Source organism: Podarcis tiliguerta, assembly GCF_965153285.1.
Source record: "Podarcis tiliguerta genome assembly, chromosome: 16".
Lineage (NCBI taxonomy): Eukaryota > Metazoa > Chordata > Lepidosauria > Squamata > Lacertidae > Podarcis > Podarcis tiliguerta.
The window spans coordinates 21,400,463-21,420,272 of record NC_139549.1 but is presented as its reverse complement, the minus strand read 5'-3'; the positions used below and the strand labels follow the sequence as shown (position 1 = coordinate 21,420,272).

General features: G+C 49.7%; 1 protein-coding gene across 1 annotated transcript in view; it reads right to left on the bottom strand.

Moving 5' to 3' along the window:
- Positions 1–19,810, bottom strand: part of RBM19 (RNA binding motif protein 19) — a 97,964-nt gene that overhangs the window by 11,872 nt on the left and 66,282 nt on the right. Inside the window, exons 23-24 of the mRNA XM_083417450.1 lie at positions 12,823–12,943; positions 1,128–1,243 (exon numbers count right to left, since the gene is read on the bottom strand). Of these exons, the coding sequence (XP_083273576.1) occupies positions 1,152–1,243; positions 12,823–12,943 (213 nt within the window). The 3' untranslated portion in view covers positions 1,128–1,151. The remainder of the gene's footprint in view (positions 1–1,127; positions 1,244–12,822; positions 12,944–19,810) is intronic.

The window sequence follows — 19,810 nt, the reverse complement described above, 5'->3', positions numbered from 1 at the left end:
CAAGGAGGCAAACAGGCACACAATTCAAAAGCAAAAGCAACCTGAAACAGCTAAGACGTTATAACTTAAAACATGTAAATATGGTAGAGGAGGACAGCGCTCCCCAAACTTTGCAGGCCCCCTTCGGGTGGGGTGGGGGAATGAGGGAAAACAGCAAGCATGACTTCCAGAATCCAGGTCCTTCGTTTTAGAGAGAAGGAACGGTTTCGTCTGCTTTCTTCAATTGTTATCGATCAGAGGAGCTTGGTCCACTAGGGGGAAATTGGACAATGCCCCACTGTCCTCAACCAGCCCCCACTTGCCTGCCTCCTTAACTGCTACCAGTCCTGGGGGCAGGCTTATTATTTTTTGAATTTATATACCACCCTATACCTGGAGGTCTCAGGGCGGTTTCGGAGGTGTCAAGGCTGTTGGCTTCCTCCTCCTTAATCTCCGTATTCTCCTTTTTTAATTCAACAGGGAGAAGGATATGGGGACTAAACTAGGACCCACTCTGGCTATTGTTGGCTCTAGCCCCACCTACTGGTGGCCTTCCTCCCTTCTGCCCAATCGGAATCATCCGCTATTGCCTGTAAGTCTGGGGTGCCCTACTTTAAGCTGAAGCCTTGTTGCTCCAGGTCAAAGGCATCCTTCCAAACATGGCTGGCTTTCAGGACTCTCTCCTCTGCCATCCTTTGTACTTGCCCAAATCCACTTTCGCCCCTGGTCCTGTCCGTCTCTCCAAAGGTTGCCCACAGGGGGACGCAGCCCTTGGGCTTCAAAAAGACTGTTGACCTATTAGCAACATTATCTCCCACCTTCCCTCCAGGAGCTTAATCTGATGTTCAAGAGTCCTCTCCCCTGCATCTTTATATTTCACAATGACCCTACGAGGTAGGTTAGGCTGAGGGGCTGAGACTGTGGCCTCCAGGTCACCCAGCGTGCTTCACTTGAATGCTAGTCTCCCAAGGTCCTAGTCCAGCACTATGACAACTACACCTTACTTCACCCACCCAGCCTTAGTGGAATAGGAACAAAAGAGGTTTACAACTGGATGGAGGATCCTCTCTTACGTCTTCTTTCAAATAACCTTCCCTGTTATCAAGTTAACAGTAGAGAGGAAGAAAGAGAGAGATACCTCCCCTTACCTCATCCTTCTGGGGCCAGTGGCATCAGCTGCTTTCCTCACCCCCTTCATCCTCCAGCTTCTCCAGGATTTCTTCCAGAGCAGCTGATCGCTTTGTTTTCTTCGCGGTCGGGGAATCTGCAAAGGACCAAGCGAGAAAAAGTTGAGGTTGTGTTGAGGGGGAAGCAGGCAGCTGTCACTTCGTGCTCCCAGCAGCCAATCAGCATGAAGACATTTCACTGAGAATGTGTCCCACCTGAAACCTTGTTCTCTGGCAACACAAAGTTCGGTGGGTCAATTGTTTGGCTCAGTAGAAGACAGCTTCCTTTCCGTATGCTCTGCCAACGAGCTGTGGCTCTTCCCAATGGGGCACAACCCACCAGAATATTCTCCTGTGAAGATCCCCACATCTGTTATGGATGTTTGGCAACTGTGACGTATGTAACATGACCTCTGGAACTTTTTATTCATTGAGGAGGTCATGATGTGCTAACTGGCCCTAAGCCCAACCCCAACCTTTTCTGTGTTTTATATTCTATGGATTTTCTAGCAAGAATCTCCAGAAGAGCACACATGGTTGCTTTCTCTGTCCTTCCCTCCCCCAGTGTGAACAAATGAATCAATTTATTTCGCCCGCTGACCAGAGTTTTCTCCCAATGAAGCTCTCAGCAATCACTTCTTGCTGCAAGGGCAGAAAGGCGATGCCACTGCACAAAGACCGCCAGAAACCAAACCTGCCGCGGCGTAATGAGAGCACGGTGGCAGCAGCTGATGGCGGTGGTGGGAAGAATGGGGAACTGGTGTGCAGATGCAGGGAAATCCCCAGGCAAGTGAGCCAGGCTGTGGCTCTAAATGCGGGAGAGGAAGCAGCTCCCCACCCCCCCACCCTGATTCAGGTGGGGGTGGTGTCGGTAACATGGGAGGAACTGAGGCAGAAGGGTCACTGAGGCCGGTCCCCTCCTGCCGCGGCTCTCTCCGCAAGGCTGCTCCAGCCAGCAATCAGAAAAGACCCTCCAGGCAGTAACAGATGCTGCCGCCGCAGCCCAAATGTGGCCACCTCTGGGGCTGCGGAAGGGCAAGGCATGGTGGCTGCAGCTAAGGATGTAAGGAAGGTCCCCGTGGGGTCAGGCCAAAGGCCCACCTAGCTGGCGCTCTGCCCACCAAGTGCCACGCAGGAGCTTGCAAACAGGCCACAAGGGCAAAGAGTTTATCCTGCAGAGACGGTGGCGTTCAGAGCTGCACTCTGCTTTTTCCTGACTCTGACGGCTATGCCCTGTTGCAGGCAGCAAATGCTTCTGAATACCAGCTGCTGGAGACCGCAGGAGGGGAGAGGGCTCTTGGGCTTGGGGGTCCTGCTTGGCGGCTTCCTATAAGCATCTGGTTGGCCACTGCAAGAACAGGGTGCTGAAGAAGATGGGCCACTGGTCTGATGCAGCAGGCTCGCGCAATTCCGCTGGAGCCGCACCCGGATTTCCCTGGCTATGGCCTCGCAGTTCTGCCTTTATCTTTAGGTGGCTTTGCCAACTGCCTCACAGCAGCCCATGAGGAGCGTTTAAGATGCAGGAGGAAATAATTGCTCCCCGCTCTGACTGCTCACTGCTATGAACTTGAAATATTTCGCGGGCACCATGCAGACTTTTCTCGAAGGGGTGGAACAGGAGCTCTCAAAACCTCCACTTGCCGGAGGCGAAACTGAGGAAGGAGGTGACGAACCGGCTGGGTCGTAAAGCGGAAAAGAAGAGGAGGCGTATTCCTGCTCCCCCACCTGACCAACAGCCATTAGCACCACAACCACATTGCAGAATAGCAATGTAGAGCCCCACTAAGTATAATTAACGCCCAAAGGAGGACCTTCTGGCAGTTCCCTCGCTGCGAGAAGTGAAGTTACAAGGAACCAGGCAGAGGGCCTTCTCGGTAGTGGCACCCGCCCTGTGGAAAGCCCTCCCATCAGATGTCAAGGGAATAAGCAACTATCGTTTAGAAGACATCTGAAGGCAGCCCTGTTTAGGGAAGTTTTTAATGACTGATGTTTTAATGTATTTTTAATCTTTGGCTCGGGAAACCCAGCCAGATGGGTGGGGTAGAAATAAATTATTATTATTATTATTATTATTATTATTATTATCATCATCATCATTATCATCCTCCTCCTCCTCTTCGCATCTCTTGCCTCACTGTGAAGCCTGGTTTTCTTGCCTTTTACCCCCGCCGAACTTTCCTCTGCTCACTCAGTCTCCATTTCCTTTTGTTTCTCAGCAGATTTTTCTTTACCCCTCTTCTCTACCAACACCTTAGAGCTTCTTCCTGCCTCTAGACTCTGAGAGCCGCCCCCTCCCTGCCCAACATTTATTGCATGCTTTGCCCACATTCCATGACTGGCCCTTCCCCTGGAGACTGTTCGTCAGCATTCCGTGACCTCACACTATTTCAACCAATCCTGGGTGCTAATGGGCAGAATAGGGGGAAATGAAGTCTCCCCACTCCTTCGCCAAACTAAGTTTGGTTTAACTTCTGCAGGGCAAGTGTCAGTCATGGAATGTGGAAAGAGCATGCAAGAGGTGGCAAACAGGCTTCTTTTGGGGGAAACCTCATAGAGCCTAGGGAAAGGAAGAAAAACTAAGCAGTTGGCAGAGGAGTAAAGGGGAAAACACAAAGCCATATATACATATTTTATACAGATATCTCCTTTACTATTTCCCAAACTCAGAGAAGGATCAAGTGAACAGCAGAGGCTCACTGTGAACATTCCTTGCAAAACACGCCCCCCCTTCTGCGCTTCCTCCGCAATTTTAGAAAGCAGCTCTCCATGTGGGGAACAGCTGTTCAAAGCCCGATCTCAGCCATCAAAACACCCATCTCAAACAAACAAATAAAATGTACTTGCAGGACTCGGGGAGAGGGTGTAAAATAAACACATAGGACAAGCTGCTGCATTTTCTTTTAGCATTACAGCTGCTTCCAAAGATAAACAACAAGTAAATGTCACAAAACATCAATACGGGAGAAATTAACCTGACAAAAGCCGTGCTTTCCCCTGCTCCGTCCTCGACCAAACAATTTTGCATTTCTGGAGTCCCCCCATCTAATGATTTTTTTTTATTTTTCCAATTAATTCCTTGACAGAATGCCAGGACCAAGTTGTACTTCTGCTCTTGTACTTTATACGAACGTTGCGGGAGATGGAATAGGCGGCGGGGGGGGGGGGGGAGTGACAAGAGCCCTTCCTATCCCACCAACAACTTGACGTAGCTTTGTCCAAGCGTCAGAGCTGAGAGCCAGGGAAGGCGTCATTTGGAGACAGGTGCCCACACCTGTTTCGAGGCTGGGACAAGATTACGATTTGGCTGCATGCATTTATTTATTTTTTAATGGAGGTAAAAGTAATGTCTTGTCTCTACAGATTTGCTAACTCGCTAAAAAAAAAAAAAAATTTGAATGGGGGGCTAGGTGGGTGGATTTTCATTTTAACAAAAGAACGTAAGATGAGTATGCTGGATCAGGCCAGTGGCCCATCTAGTCCTTCTTTCTTCTTTGGTGATCACTTGTAGCCGAGTAAGATTGTCTTCCATAAACACGGTTTTAACAATGAGTCCATAAGTGACTTTGGAGGCCAATTCTTCTTCCTCCTAGCATGTTTCTCCCTTGCATCCTGAGTTCAAGTGTCTTCAAAGTCCATGACACCTTTGGTAAAGGCTGTTCTCCAACTGAGGCGCTCACAGGCCAGTGTTTCCTAGTTGTCAGTGTTTATACTACATGTTTAAAGATTTGCCTTGAGACAGTCTTTAAACCTCTTTTGTTGACCACCAGCATTACACTTTCCATTTTTAAGTTCGGAATAGAGTAGTTGCTTTGGAAGACGATCAACAGGCATCCGCACAACATGGCCAGTCCAACGGTGTTGAAGACTCATTGCTTCAACACTGGTGATCTTTGCCAGCATCCTGTTCTCATGGTGGCCAACCATAAGATGCTCGTAGAGAACCTGCAAGCGGGATATGAGCCCAATAGCACTCTGCCCACCTGAGATTCTCTGCCTAGCGCCTCTGACAGTGGAGGCAGAACATAGCCATTGTGGCTCGTAAAGGTAAAGGGACCCCTGACCATTAGGTCCAGTCGTGACCAACTCTGGGGTTGCGGCGCTCATCTCACTTTATTGCTTTATTGGCCGAGGGAGCCAGCATATAGCTTCCGGGTCATGTGGCCAGCATGACTAAGCCACTTCTGGCGAACCAGAGCAGCGCACGGAAACGCTGTTTACTTTCCCGCCAGAACGATACCTATTTCTCTACTTGCACTTTGACGTGCTTTCGAACTGCTAGATTGGCAGGAGCAGGGACCGAGCAACGGGAGCTCACCCCATCACAGGGATTCGAACCGCTGACCTTCTGATTGGCAAGTCCTAGGCTCTGTGGTTTAACCCACAGCACCACCTGCATCCCTATTGTGGCTCATAGCCTTGTCCTCAATGCATTTGTCTATTCCTAAGCCATCCAAGTTGCTGGCTATCACTGCCTCTTGTGGGAGTTACGTTTCCATAGCTTAACTATGAGCTGCATGAAGAAGTCCTTTTGTTCTATCTGTCCTGATTCTTCCAGCATTCAGCTTCATGCGACACCCACGATTTCTAGCATTATGAGGAAAAACTTTTCTCTATCCACTTTCTCTGGGTTATAAACTTTTCACATGCCTCCTTTTACTTGCCTTGTCTCTAAACTAGAAAGTCCCAAGCGCTCAGGAGCCCAGTTATGTCACCCCTTGCTTGCAGAGCTGGCAGCTTCTCGCCCTTTTTCAAACACCCTGCCTTGTGGAGTGTTCCCTCAGTCTCCTCTCACCTCTCCTTGAGAGTCATCTGGGCAGCTGCCACCCCTGGTCTCTTGAGCTGCCCCCTTCCACCCCAAAGAGAGGTGCCTCCTCACACTGCCCCACAGGGGCCTGGGAAGCCCTCCCTGGCCAGCCCCAGAGGCACCATTCACCTGCAGAGCTTGTAGCCAGGGCTGCTGCAACAAACAGCTGTGTAAGCCCTTGGAAGGGAGAGACAGAAGAGGGCATCAGAGGAGGGAGGGAAGGAAAGAGGGACAGAGGCCAGTGTTGCCCGCGGCACCCCTGACCATCATTCACGGCACCCCAGGGGGCCATGGCACACAGGTTGAAAACCACTGCTTTATGGCTTAGATTTTTTGATTGTTTGCTTTCTTCCTCTCGTTTTGCACTTTTTGCTGTTGTTAACAAATCAATAACTTTTAAAAAAGAAGTTTCTTAACCACTCTTTGTGCAAAGATTTCAGAGGAGGGGGGTGTGTCGTTCTGCACAAAGACCCTTTTGCAACAGCTTCATTAATTACACAGCGAAAAATGAAAACAGGGGACTCACCGCAAGTTACAAAACTTTCTGGATAACCATCTATCACCTTTCTATACCCATGATCCAAGTTAAGAACTTGTGCTATTTGATTGTTATTCTGCATGCATTGCCTAAACACCAGCTCCTGGGTTACGGTTATTTATCTGAAGGGTGGGTTTGTTTGTTTTTTAGCTGAGTTCCCTTACTTTTTAAAAAATAAAATAATAATAATTTTTTTGTCTGGGTGTGCTGGAACGGATATACACCCAATGCCTCAACCAAAAATCCACCTATATCTGTATTCAATAAAGTTGTGGCCGTTGCTACTCTAGATCATTGTCTGCTTACGTTTATTAATCACATCTTACGTTTAACCACTGCCTGGTAGGGGGCTGTGGCACTGTGACTGGGCCCGCAATAAACTAACTTGCTTTTTGGTGAGTTCCCCCGCCTTTTTTCCAGAAAAAGCATTGTTTATCTGTATGATGTTGCTATATGTCGAAAGAATTTAATAAAAATGGGGGGGGGGGGGGGAGAGAGAAAAGAAACAACACAACACAACCAGGCTTGGATGAAGCACTTCTGGCTAAATCTGCTCTCATCATTTCAGCGCCTGACATATGAAACAGAGACACCCCTGCCTCCCCACATCCTGGACCCCCACGACCTCCCAAGCTTTCCATTTGCGTCTCGTCCCGCCCCCCTCCGTCCAAGGCGTGCTCGCTTCCCCCCCACCCTCCATCCCAAGCCTCAGCCGGGCCTGAAAATTTCCCCTCCTGTCAGTTTAATTCTTTGATCGATGGGGAAGAGCAGGATGCTTGGCCTCGCGCAGCTGGCCTCCCAAGTTACCCCTGGCAGGAGACCGCCGGCCCTGCTGGTGACGGCTGAGTGAAATGTTTGTGGAGCGCACGGAACACAAGTCAATAGTAATTTAGCGGGATTGGGAGCGGGCACCTCCTCCGCACGAACCGCGGCTCCCGAGAGGGGGGAAGTGTGCACAGGATTATTACTGACTCACTCGGAAATATTTCCAAAACAAGCCTCCGATTAAAGGGGGTGGGGGGGTGGGGAGGAAGGGCGGGGGGCCACAGGAGCTGGCGGCTGCCGTGCTCGGCACTAAAATGTCTCGCAAACCCATCACGGAGCTCGCAAGCGGAGAGAGGAAAATTCAGGCAGTCACGAAGGAAGCTGGTTGCTCAGCTTGGGAGCAGAAGGAATGGGCGAGGCCCAGGATTTGAAGGAAGCCTTGGTGGGTTCTGGAAGGGATAGCGGTGCTCTTGAGATGCCTTGCAATCCGGAATATGGACGGTAAGGCTGTCCGGGATCACTAGGTACAATGGTTACGCTCTCCCTCCTGTGTCAGAGGTAAGATGTCTCCAAATACCAGCTACAGTGGTACCTCTGGATGCGAACGGGATCCGTTCTGGAGCCCTGTTTGCATCATGAGCAGAACGCAACCCGCAATTCACCGTTTCTGCACATGTGCGTGAAATCATTCTGAGCGTCTGTGAATGCAGCGAAACCGGGAAATAACCCATTCCATTACTTCCGGGTCGCCGCGGGACACAACCTGAAAAGATGTAACCTGAACCGAATGTAACAAGAGATATGACTGTACAGTGGTACCTCAGGTTACATACGCTTCAGGTTACATACGCTTCAGGTTACAGACTCCGCTAACCCAGAAATAGTGCTTCAGGTTAAGAACTTTACTTCAGGATGAGAACAGAAATCCTGCTCCGGCAGCACAGCGGCAGCTGGAGGCCCCATTAACTAAAGTGGTGCCTTCTGGTGGTTCCCTCAATGCGAGAAGTGAAATTATAGGGAACCAGGCAGAGGGCCTTCTTGGTAGTGGCGCCCGCCCTGTGGAACGCCCTCCCACCAGATGTCAAGGAAATAAACAAATACCTGCTGCTTAGAAGACATCTGAAGGCAGCCCTGTATAGGGAAGTATTTAATGTTTGATGTTTTATTGTGGTTTTAATATTCTGTTGGGAGCCACCCAGAGTGGCTGGGGAAACCCAGCCAGATGGGCGGGGTATAAACATTATTATTATTATACTTGAACCGTGGTGATGTGTCTTGCGTCCAGGGGTGGAGATGCGGCGTCTGCTTTGGCCACAGCCACTGCTGGCATGCGGACCCCAGAAAGCCACTTGTGAGAAAACACGGCCCTTGGGCTGGGGGCGGAAATCCCTCACTCCAGATAAACCCTGGGGAAAGAGCTATGGTTCCAGAGACCCTGCCTATGTGCTGCCCACCCCAGTAAAAGACAATCCTCAGCCTCAAGGAAAGCAGATTGGGGCTGGCTCCCTTTTTGCCCAGGGAAGCCAGCCCTTCAGGGACAAGTGGCACGCGGCCAGCTGCAGAGGTCGCAGCGTCCAAGGTGAGTGGATAAGTGCACTGACCTTCTGCATGGAGTGGTCTGCCAGCAACAAAAGGGACCGGCGATGGAAGGAGGGGGCCGGAGAGGAAAGGCAGAGAGGAGCATGTAGCCAAATACTAAAACCCATTTCCTCCGACCCGAGAGAACAGCAAACAAAGATTTTTCGAGCAGATACCTCCGGCACCATTATGCTCTGTCCAACGGGTTTCTAGGTACTGCAGCCGGGAAATGGGGGCTGAAAGCCTCTCTCTGCTGCGGGCCTGCTGTTTGAAATGCCCTCTGGATGAATAGCACACAGCTAGCAGCGTTCGCTCTCTGCCCCCGCTTGCACTTGGCTTTTCTGCCAGCATCTTTCTCTCCCCCCCCCCAAAAAAAACCCCAAACAAACACATCCCCAGAAGCATGTTCCCTCTTTGCTGGCTTGGAGAAGTGAGGGACAGACACAAGAAATAAAAATAAATAGTAGTCTAGGCTTTGACAGAGGGGAAAAAGGCGATGCATACAATTAGTTGTTTGCAAATGTGTAAAACCTCATCAGGAAAGGGGGTGACTTGTTTCCTGCCTTTCAAAATCAAAAGCACTGGTTTCAGAAATGCATTTAGCACTCCATAGTCTGCGGGGGTTTGCTTCCATTGCTCTATGCATACCTCAAGGCCGGCCCTACCATTGGGGGAACATTAGTGAGGGACATTTGGCCCATCAAATGTTGCTGAACTACAACGCTCAACATTGCTGGCCATTGGCCATGCTCAGTAGAGCTGACAGAAATGGCCATTCATACGGAGGACCAAAGGCTCCCCACTCCTGCGTTAGGAAAAGTGAGGTGGCTGCCTCAGGTACGATAAGCTGGGGGGTCAGGGTGGGCAGGGAGTGGTGATGCAGTGTCAGAGAACAGAGCTCTGGGCACCATGCATGGGTTGGCCTGTCCACCCTAAGCCGGTCTGCTGTCTTCAGGTATGGTGGAGGATGCTGCCCGATTGTAATGACGTCAGGTGTTTTAAAGAATTGTCCAACCTACCTGTCAAAGTCAGCCCATAGGGCTAGCAGGGTGGAAGGAAGATAGCGACTAAGCAGGATTGAGCTCTCTGCCCATCAGCTAATGTGCAGGTAGTTCAATCCTGCTTTCTGCAAAGTGCAAGTGCGCTAGTGAGTTTGCTGCAGGGAACTTGCTCGTGTACCTGAAACAAACAGGACTGAATTGTACACCCGCCATCTTTTGAACAGGGAGTTCCAGCCTGCTTTCCGCAGGGATTATGTATGCGATGTGTGGTTTGGGGGGAAAGGCTCTGTGGGCCATGTAGAGAGGCGTGGTGAGCCAAATCTGACCTGCAGGGGAGAGGTTCTCAACCCCTGGCATTGGATAAATTGATTCTGAGTGACCCCCCTAGGCCTCATCTATCCAAGATCCTGATTCCGTTTCAACACCTTCCTCGCTCTTGAGCGGATTCTCTCAACCTCAAGTCTGCAGTGATGGGGTCCCAACATTTACAACATGTGTGGATCCCTTTTTCAGCCCGAGGGCCACATTCCCCTTTGGGCAAACTCCCAAGGGCCGTGTGTTGGTGGTGGGCGGGGCCAGAGGCAAAAGTGGGTGGAGCAAGAAACACAAAATGTTATCTTTGCGGTTTCAGCGCAGGCCCCTCTGCATCCTCCCTCCAAACAAACAAGGGACTTGACATCAGCTCTTTTCCGAGAAGTGCAAAGTGGGCAGGGGGAGATTGAGCCAAAGGAAGACCATTGATCTACGTCTTATTCCCTGTGCTAGGTTGGGGGGGACAGGGGACAAGAGCCTTACACTAATATTTGCCAACCAGTACATTTGCACCTGTCAATGCTTGTCGATAGCTGCGTCGGACAGCAGTTTCCGTCTCTGGCCCTGTCAATGCTGGGACTCTGATCCAAAGAGACTAATCCACTGCTCCTCAGAGGAGCCTTCTCCCTTTCAGTAGGATTGCACATCCCCGTCAACAGAGGCAGCACAGAAGAGCAGCGGCTAACCGGAGGGAGCTATGCGGGGCTTTGTGAATCCAGGTTTCAGGGCCCTCTTTAGGAAGCGAAGGGTGAAATTGGTGGTGTAGTGGTCAGAGCATGGGGAGGCAAACTAAGGCCCAGGGGCCGGATCTGGCCCAATCGCTTTCTAAATCCGGCCCATGGACAGTCTAGGAATCAGCGTGTTTTTACATGAGTAGAATGTGTCCTTTTATTTAAAATGCATCTCTGGGTTATTTGTGGGGCATAGGAATTCATTCATTATTATTTTCTCAAAATATAGTCCAGCCCCCCACAAGGTCTGAGGGACAGTGGACCGGCCCCCTGCTGAAAAAGTTTGCTGACCCCTGAGTTAGAGTGTTGGACTAGGATCTGGGAGAGACAAGGGTTCATATCCCCACTCGGCCAAGAAGCTGGCTGGGTGCGACCTTGGCCCAGTCCCTGCCTCTCTCAGCATAACCTACCTCACAGGGTTGTTGTGAGGATGAGATGAGATGGGGGAGAAGCCTTGAGATGAGATGATTAGATGGGAGAGTACAACTGCAGCCGTTGGCAGGCAATATGGGGCCAGTGAATGGGACCCATCTGCTACAAATACAGTCATACCTTGGAAGTCGAACAGAATCCATTCCGGAAGTCCGTTCAACTTCCAAAACGTTCAAAAACCAAATCGCGGATTCTGGTTGGCTGCAGGAAGCTCCTACAGCCAATCAGAAGCCCCGTAAGCCCCGCCCGACGTTCGGCTTCCAAAAGAACGTTCACAAACTGGAACAACCACTTCCGGGTTTGCGGCATTTGGGAGCCAAAACGTCCGAGTTCCAGGGCGTTCGGGATCGAAGGTACGACTGTACTAGAAGCCTGGCACAGGAATGCAGGAGGCTGTCTTATACTGAATCAGGCCATCAGCCCATCTTGGTCAACGGCCCACGCTGACTAGCAGCAACTCTCCGGGGTTATACTGAGTCATACGCTTGGTCCATCTAGCTCACTATAAGTCTGCACTGACCGGCAGTAGCTCTGCCTGTCTGGTTTCAGGGGTCACTCCCGAAATGAAGATGCTGGGGATTGAATTTAGGACCACTAAGCTGCAGCCATATCCCCCCCCCCCCCGGAATATCCACATGCACAGCCTAATTCGAGCTACGGCAAAAGGGCAGGGGCAAAGCTTGAACAAGCTGAGAGAAGAACCATTCCTTATGAGGAACAGTCGAGGGAGCTGGGTATATTTAGCCTGGAGAAGACTGAGAGGTGATATGATAAGCAGCTTTCAAATATCTGAAGGTCTATCCCTTGGGAGATGCAGCAAGCTTGTTTTCTTTTGCTCCAGGAGGTAGGGCCCAAATCAAGTTACAAGAAAGGCAATTTTGACGATACACTAGGGAGAACTGTCTGACAATAAGAACTGTTCATCAGTGGGACAGGCAGAGCCTCAGAAGGTGGTAGGACTCTCTGTCAGTGGAGGTTTTCAAACTGAGGTGAGGTGGCCTTCTGCCAGGGATTCCTTAGCTGTGACCCCTGCATTGCAGAGGGCTGGACCAGATGAACCCCATGGGTTTCCTTCCAATTCTACAACTCTGTGATTTCATTATTCTAGGTGCAACATTCTACAGTGGTACCTCGGGTTACAGACGCTTCAGGTTACATACACTTCAGGCTATAGATGCTTCAGGTTACAGACCAGAAATAGTACCTCAGGTTAAGAACTTTGCTTCAGGATGAGAACAGAAATCGTGCGGCAGAGGCGCGGTGGCAGCGGGAGGCCCCATTAGCTAAAGTGGTACCTCAGGTTAAGAACAGTTTCAGGTTAAGAAAGGACCTCCGGAACAAATTAAGTCCTTAACCTGAGGTACCACTGTACTGCCACAGCTTAGCCCTGACAGACAATGGCTTGCATGTTACAAAAAAAGCGGGATACAAATTCCACTAAACAATAATAGCAATAATGAGTGGAAACAAAATCAACAGAAATGACAACTGAAATAGTGCATATGTGCTACAGTACCGTGAAAATGCTCCGCCGTTTTCCGCCTGAGGGCCTCCACTGTTTCCTCCGAGTCAGCCCATTCCAAGACCAGCCTCCTGCCGTACAAATGAGTGCTGTGGCAGAGGGCGCTGAAGGCTCTCTGTGGAAAAAGGAAGCAGGAAGGATGTTGTTCAGCTGGTTTTAAAGAAAAGTTGTCACCGCTGCACCTCTCTCGTTCTGCCCTCCCCACAAATGCAGAGGTCGATGGAGCCCCGGTGTGCACCGAATTCCCTCAGTAGGGGAACCGAATTGGTTTGGCTGAGCTTCCTGGTAAAGGAGCACTTTTGGAGAGACGAGATCCATCACAAATTGAGCCATGTGAAAGATAAAGGGGGAAAGGGGGTGCATTTTTTTCTAAAAGGGCATTTTCTGGTAGCACCTTCCCCCAAAAGTATATGTACGTGGTTGGAAGATAGGGAGAGGGGCTGGAAAGCTAGCTGCTCAATGCACAATATAAAGCTTGCTGCTTGAGACACAAGGGAAAGCTAGCTGCTCAAGATACAACAGAAATGCACCCACTGTCAATACAATAGATATCTACATTGATGTCTGAGATGTCTGAGCTACATGTCTGCACTGAGTGACAGTGGCTCTCTGGGGTTTCAGACAGGGGTCTCTCTCAGCCCTACCTGGCAATGCCTTGGACTGAACCTGGGACCTTCTGCATGCAAACAGATGTTCCAACCCAGGCATAGGCAAACTCGGCCCTCCAGATGTTTTGGGACTACAACTCCCATCACCCCTAGCTAACAGGACCAGTGGCCAGGGATGATGGAAGTTGTAGTCCCAAAACATCTGGAGGGCCGAGTTTGCCTCTGCCTGTTCTAACCACTGAGCTATGGCCCTCTAACTAGGATACACCTCATCCTGGTGGACAACATAAGGAAGTGCCTTGGACCACCCAGCTTAGTAGTGTCTACACTGACTGGCAGCAGCTCTCCAGTGTTTCAGACTGGGGACATTCCCGGCCCTACCTGGAGATGCCACCTGGGACTTCGGGAACAAAGGCAGATGCTCTACCACTGAGCTACGGCCCTGGTCCTTCCCTTGGGCAGAGAGGACTCCTGTTTTTCTGCTGGAAGTTCTTCCAAGCCCAAGGGTGGAAGAGTCTTTGATGGGAGAGCTGCCACAGGAACATCCATCTCAGAGGTGGCCAGGTCTCACATTGTGCCATCAGGAAGATGGTGGAGTTTATCACAGAAGTGATGGGGTGATTTGGGTCATTTCTTGCAGACAACATGACTGTAGGTGGGCAGAAAAGGAGCCAGCTGGGGCTCAAGGGAAGAGGCCTTTCCTGGAAATGGGAACTGTAGAGAAGACCTTCCCTGGGCCCTGGAAAGGGTGCCTTTCCTTGACACTAGCTGTGTCTTCTTCCGGAGAATGAAAATACTTTTTTTTTATTTGCTTAAGGTTACCTTCTCCTGCGGTTGACATTCCTTGCAATGCCGCAAGCTTACGGTTGTTTTTATTTGCTGCTGCTGTTGTGTGCGTGTTTCTAAATGCCTATTTTCACACCGAAATGTTACCCAATTAGCAGCGCAATGTGTTGGCTTAAATAAACACCACTGTGGGGTGGAGGGAGAGGAGAGGAGAGGCGAGGAGAGGAGGAGCCAGCTGCAGGGAGTTGCAATAGCTGTTTATGTTGGCAGAAACCGTCGTCGTCCCGGCCCTGGCAAGCAACTGTGGCTCTAATTGTAGGCTCTCGTCTACTAATTTGTACTTTTTAATTTCACACTTCCCAGAGTCGCGTGCGAGAGGGAGAGCACGCGAGGTTGCGTTGCGCAAACCTGCATGCACATGAAACCTCGACAGCTGGGCGCCACCAGATTCTTGAGGTCTCACCCAGGCGGAGTGTCATGTCAGTTCCAAAGCCCTACCAGTTTCCATTCAGCTTTTCACAGCCTTAAGGACAGGTGGTAGGAATGCTCTTGGAACCATATTGCACCAGTGGTGGTGTAATGGTTAGCATGTTGGACTAGGACCTGCGGGAGCAGGGTTCAAATCCCCACTCAGCCACAAAGCTCACTGGGTGAACTAATAATATGTGCGACTCCATATTTAGCGAGAGCGAAAGCTAAACAGAGCTTCGTGATGCCTCTGAATTTCCACCCCTGCTTGCAGAAAGGCGACAGACTTCTGGGAAATGATACATGATGAATTTTAAAAAGATGTTTAAAATAGCCATTCCCAAGAGGCCTGAAGCATTTCTTCTGGGGATTATAGGGGCAGAGATTCCAAAAGATGTTTAGGTATGCTCCTACCGTAGCCAGTATTCTGTATGTGCAGAAGTGGAAGGAAGTATCAATGAAAGAAGAATGGATTTTAAAGTTAATGAACTGGGCGGAGATGGTGAAGTTGACAGCAAAAGTAAGAGACCAAGAGAATGAGAACTTCGTTGAAGAGTGGAGGTTCTTTTCAGACTACAGTGGTACCTCGGGTTACAGACGCTTTAGGTTACAGACTCCGCTAACCCAGAAATAGTACCTCGGGTTAAGAACTTTGCTTCAGGATGAGAACAGAAATCGTGCTCCGGCAGCAGGAGGACCCATTGGCTAAAGCGGTACCTCAGGTTAAGAACAGTTTCAGGTTAAGAACGGACCTCCAGAACAAATTAAATTCTTAACCTGAGGTACCACTGTATTTGAGAAAAGAACTACAGAAATGAAATGAAATCGCGAGCAGGATATTTGAATAATAGGCAAGGGAAGGAGAATAAATAAATGATTTTAATACAAGCTGTAATATGTATAGTTAAAGATACGGTTTTCCCAGTAGTGATGTACGGAAGTGAGAGCTGGGCCATAAAGAAGGCTGATCGCCGAAGAATTGATGCTTTTGAATTATGGTGCTGGAGGAGACTCTTGAGAGTCCCATGGACTGCAAGAAGATTAAACCTCTCCATTCTGAAGGAAATCAGCCCTGAGTGCTCACTGGAAGGACAGATCGTGAAGCTGAGGCTCCAGTACTTTGGCCACCTCATGAGAAGAGAAGACTCCCTGGAAAAGACCCTGATGTTGGGAAAGATGGAGGGCACAAGGAGAAGGGGACGACAGAGGACAAGATGGCTGGACAGTGTTCTCGAAGCTACCAGCATGAGTTTGACCAAACTGCAGGAGGCAGTGGAAGACAGGAGTGCCTGGCGTGCTCTGGTCCATGGGGTCATGAAGAGTCGGACACGACTAAACAACAACAAATAATACAATAGAAAATAAATGGCTGTTGTGGCAGCAGATAAAGGAATGCGACAGGAACATCACAGAGCATAGCTGTCAACTTTTTCCATTTTTGCGAGGAATCCTATTCGGAATAAGGGAATTTCCCTTAAAAAGGGGAAATGTTGACAGCTATGTCACAGAGGGGGAAGCCAAAATGTTGGAAATTATTATATTGAAAGGGAATTAAATAATGTCAAACTTTGTGTAAACCCCCCCCAAATAAATTATTATTAAAAAATGAATTTCCATTCCTGAGGGTTTTTTTTTGTTGTTCTTTCCTTAATATGCACATGTATCAGGTGTCAATCTACATGCAGTGCCCAGCTTCAAATATCTGGCTTACTGTTGGTGCTGCACATGATTTATTTCTAAAAATGCAATATATGAAGCATCTGTAAGCATGGGTGTACAAGCAAATCTCCACCTGTCAGCCTGTTCTGTCTGTAAGGTAAAGGGACCCCTGACCATTAGGTCCAGTCGTGACCAACTCTGGGGTTGCGGCGCTCATCTCACTTTATTGGCCGAGGGAGCCAGCGTACAGCTTCCGGGTCATGTGGCCAGCATGACTAAGCTGCTTCTGGCGAACCAGAGCAGCGCACGGAAACGCCGTTTACCTTCCCACCGGAGCGGTACCTATTTATCTACTTGCACTTTGACGTGCTTTCGAACTGCTAGGTTGGCAGGAGCAGGGACCGAGCTCACCCCATCGCGGGGATTCGAACTGCCGACCTTCTGATCGGCAAGCCCTAGGCTCTGTGGTTTAACCCACAGTGCCACCAACGTCCCTCTGTCTGTATTCTGTCTGTATTGGGGCTTAAATCCCACACACCTTGGGAGTCTTGTTGGCATGACTGTACATATAGCTCACAGATGCAAGGAGGGAGGGAGGGAGGCAACTGTCTGGGTTCCAGAGCTGCCATAGATCAAGGAAGCAGGCCACCCGAGTTCACCTCCCAGGGGGACAACAGCTCACCAGATCTAAATGCTCTTAATTTGGGGGACAGGGCCACTCTGCCTCTCAGCTCCCCGTTGCCCTATTAAATGCTCGGCCCAAAGAGCCTGGAGGCAAAGACCATTAGCAGGACACAAAAGGCAGACAACATTAGGCTGCTGATAGATTTCCCATTCTTCCTAAAAAACAAAGGCTCATCAGCGCTTGGGTGGAGGACGTTCCCTGCAGTGCCAGCTGAGCTCCTCCTCCTGCTGCTGCTACTGTGAGAGGTCTGTGCCTCACTCCTAAATGGGCGGTTTCTTGGTCCGAAGGAGCAGCTGAATTTTTAATACCCCAGCGCCAGGCCTCCGCTCTGGACAGCCACACAGACTAGGGCCGGGGAAAAGAGGAACACTTTGCAAAGATGATGCCGAAACAGATCCCATATTGATATCTTTTCCTGGGGTAGCCAAAGCAGTGCCCTCCAGATGTCTTAGATCAGGAGCGTCCAACTCCCAAGAGAATGAGATCTACTCCCAGTATAAAAAAAACTGGCAGTGTTCTACCCATTGTCAATGAGGATTGACCAGAGTTGCTGAGCTGTTTGGGGGGATATCAGAGTTGTTGAGCTTCTTTTGGGGAGGATTAAAAAGAGTCGCGGGATGTGGGTGGCGCTGTGGGTTAAACCAGAGAGCCTAGGGCTTGCCGATCAGAAGGTCGATGGTTTGAATCCCCGTGTAGGGGTGAGCTCCCATTGCTCAGTCCAGCTCCTGCCAACCTAGCAGTTCGAAAGCACATCAAAGTGCAAGTAGATAAATAGGTACCGCTCCAGTGGGAAGGTAAACTGCGTTTCCGTGTGCTGCTCTGGTTTGCCAGAAGCAGCTTAGTCATGCTGGCTACATGACCCGGAAGCTGTACGCCTGGTCCCTCAGCCAATAAAGTGAGATGAGTGTCGCAACCCCAGAGTCGCTCATGACTGGACCTAATGGTCAGGGGTCCCTTTACCTTTACCTTTACCTAAAAAGAGTTGCATAGCTATTTTTAAGGGGAAATGACATACTGCTCACATCAAACTCCAAAAACGGACAAACAGCGACCACTTTACGCAATGGAGGGACAGAGCCTGGGGGGAGGATAAGGATCCCACAATCAACTAGAAAAACCAGGGGATCTACTTGTCGATCACAGCTGACCGGTTGAACACCTCTGTTTTAGATTATAACTAGCATCCTCCTGGACCATGGGCCATGCAGTCTGAGGCTGTAGTCCAAAATTTTTAGATCAGTGGTGTCTCAAAGTGGAAGGAACCGCTCTTGGGGGGGGGGGGCAGTGGCATTACCCAGGCAGGGAGCCAAGGGGCAAGAGGGAAACACAACATACGAACAGGTTGCTTATAGATGTAGACTTTGTTCAGACATTTGGAACGAGTTTATGCAGAATATAGTAGGTTATTATCAACCATACACATATTAGGACAATAATATTACAGTCAGACCTTGGAAGTCGAACAGAATCCATTCCGGAAGTCCGTTTCGACTTCCGAAACATTCAACTTCCAAAGCACGGTTTCTGATTGGCTGCAAGAAGCTCCTGGAGCCAATCGGAAGCCACGGAAGCCCCGTCAGACTTTCAGCTTCTGAAAGAATGTTCAAAAAGCGGAACACTCACTTCCGGTTTTAGATCATTCGGGAGGTGGAAGGCGTTCGGGAGCCGAGGTATGACTGTATTAATATTTCTATATAACAATATATGGAAATGTAACTGATACTATTTGGTGTATTACACTATATCTTTCTTAACGTATTTTTTTAAACTTTCTTCTCTTATTTATTTTTATTTCATCACTTTATTTTCTATAACTTAAAATCTTTTAATAAAATATTAATTTCTTTTTTTAAAAAAAGAGGCAAGGGGGCAGCAGGGGGAGCCTAGAGGTGCAAATGACTATCAGACTTTTAAAAGGCTGGTATCGCTGGCTCATGTTCATCTGTTTTGTTGAATTAATTAAACTGAGTAGTTTTTATTGGATTCTGAATAGATGTGCAAATAATTGTTCCTGTTTTGAATATTTACTGCGTTGCTACCTTCCTTAGAGGCTCTTGCAAACCACTCTTCCAAATGCTGCTTTTTATGGGGTAGGGAATTCTGGGGGTGAGTTTATAGAGCCAAGGAGGCAGTGGCCTAAAAAGATCATTTGGGAGGTACTGATCCAGAAGGCACCAAATTGGCTACCCTGGTGTTATAGGGTTAAGAACGTATGTACAGAAGACGACCATGCTGGCTATCAGGCCAATGGCCCATCAAGTCCAGCACTCTGTTCTCAAAGCAGCCAACCAGATCAGGCGTCAGCAAACTTTTTCAGCAGGGGGCCGGTCCACTGTCCCTCAGACCTTGTGGGGGGCCGGACTATTTTTTTTTGGGGGGGGGGGAATGATGAAGGAGCAACACGAGCCCTGGTGGCTGCTTACCCGTTTACCTGCTTACCCGCAGCAGCAGGACAATGAGTGGTGCACAAAAGGGCTCCGGAGAGGGGCTGCTTATAATGCAGCCGCTTGAGCGCTGCTGCTGCTGCTGCTGCTGGCACCAATAAAGCCCAGCCCCCTTCCTCCTCTAGGCAGGGTGGGGAGAAGCCAGGAGGAGGGAGGGAGGAGGCACCGCCAGCGCCGCCGTGTGAGGGAGAGGGAGGCAGAGGGAAAGAACATGCGCGCTGATGATCCACACGGTGATTCCTGGACTGTCCGCAGACCGGATCCAAAAGGCAATTGGGCCTCATCTGGCCCATGGACCTTAGTTTGCCTACCCATGAGATACCCCAACGGAA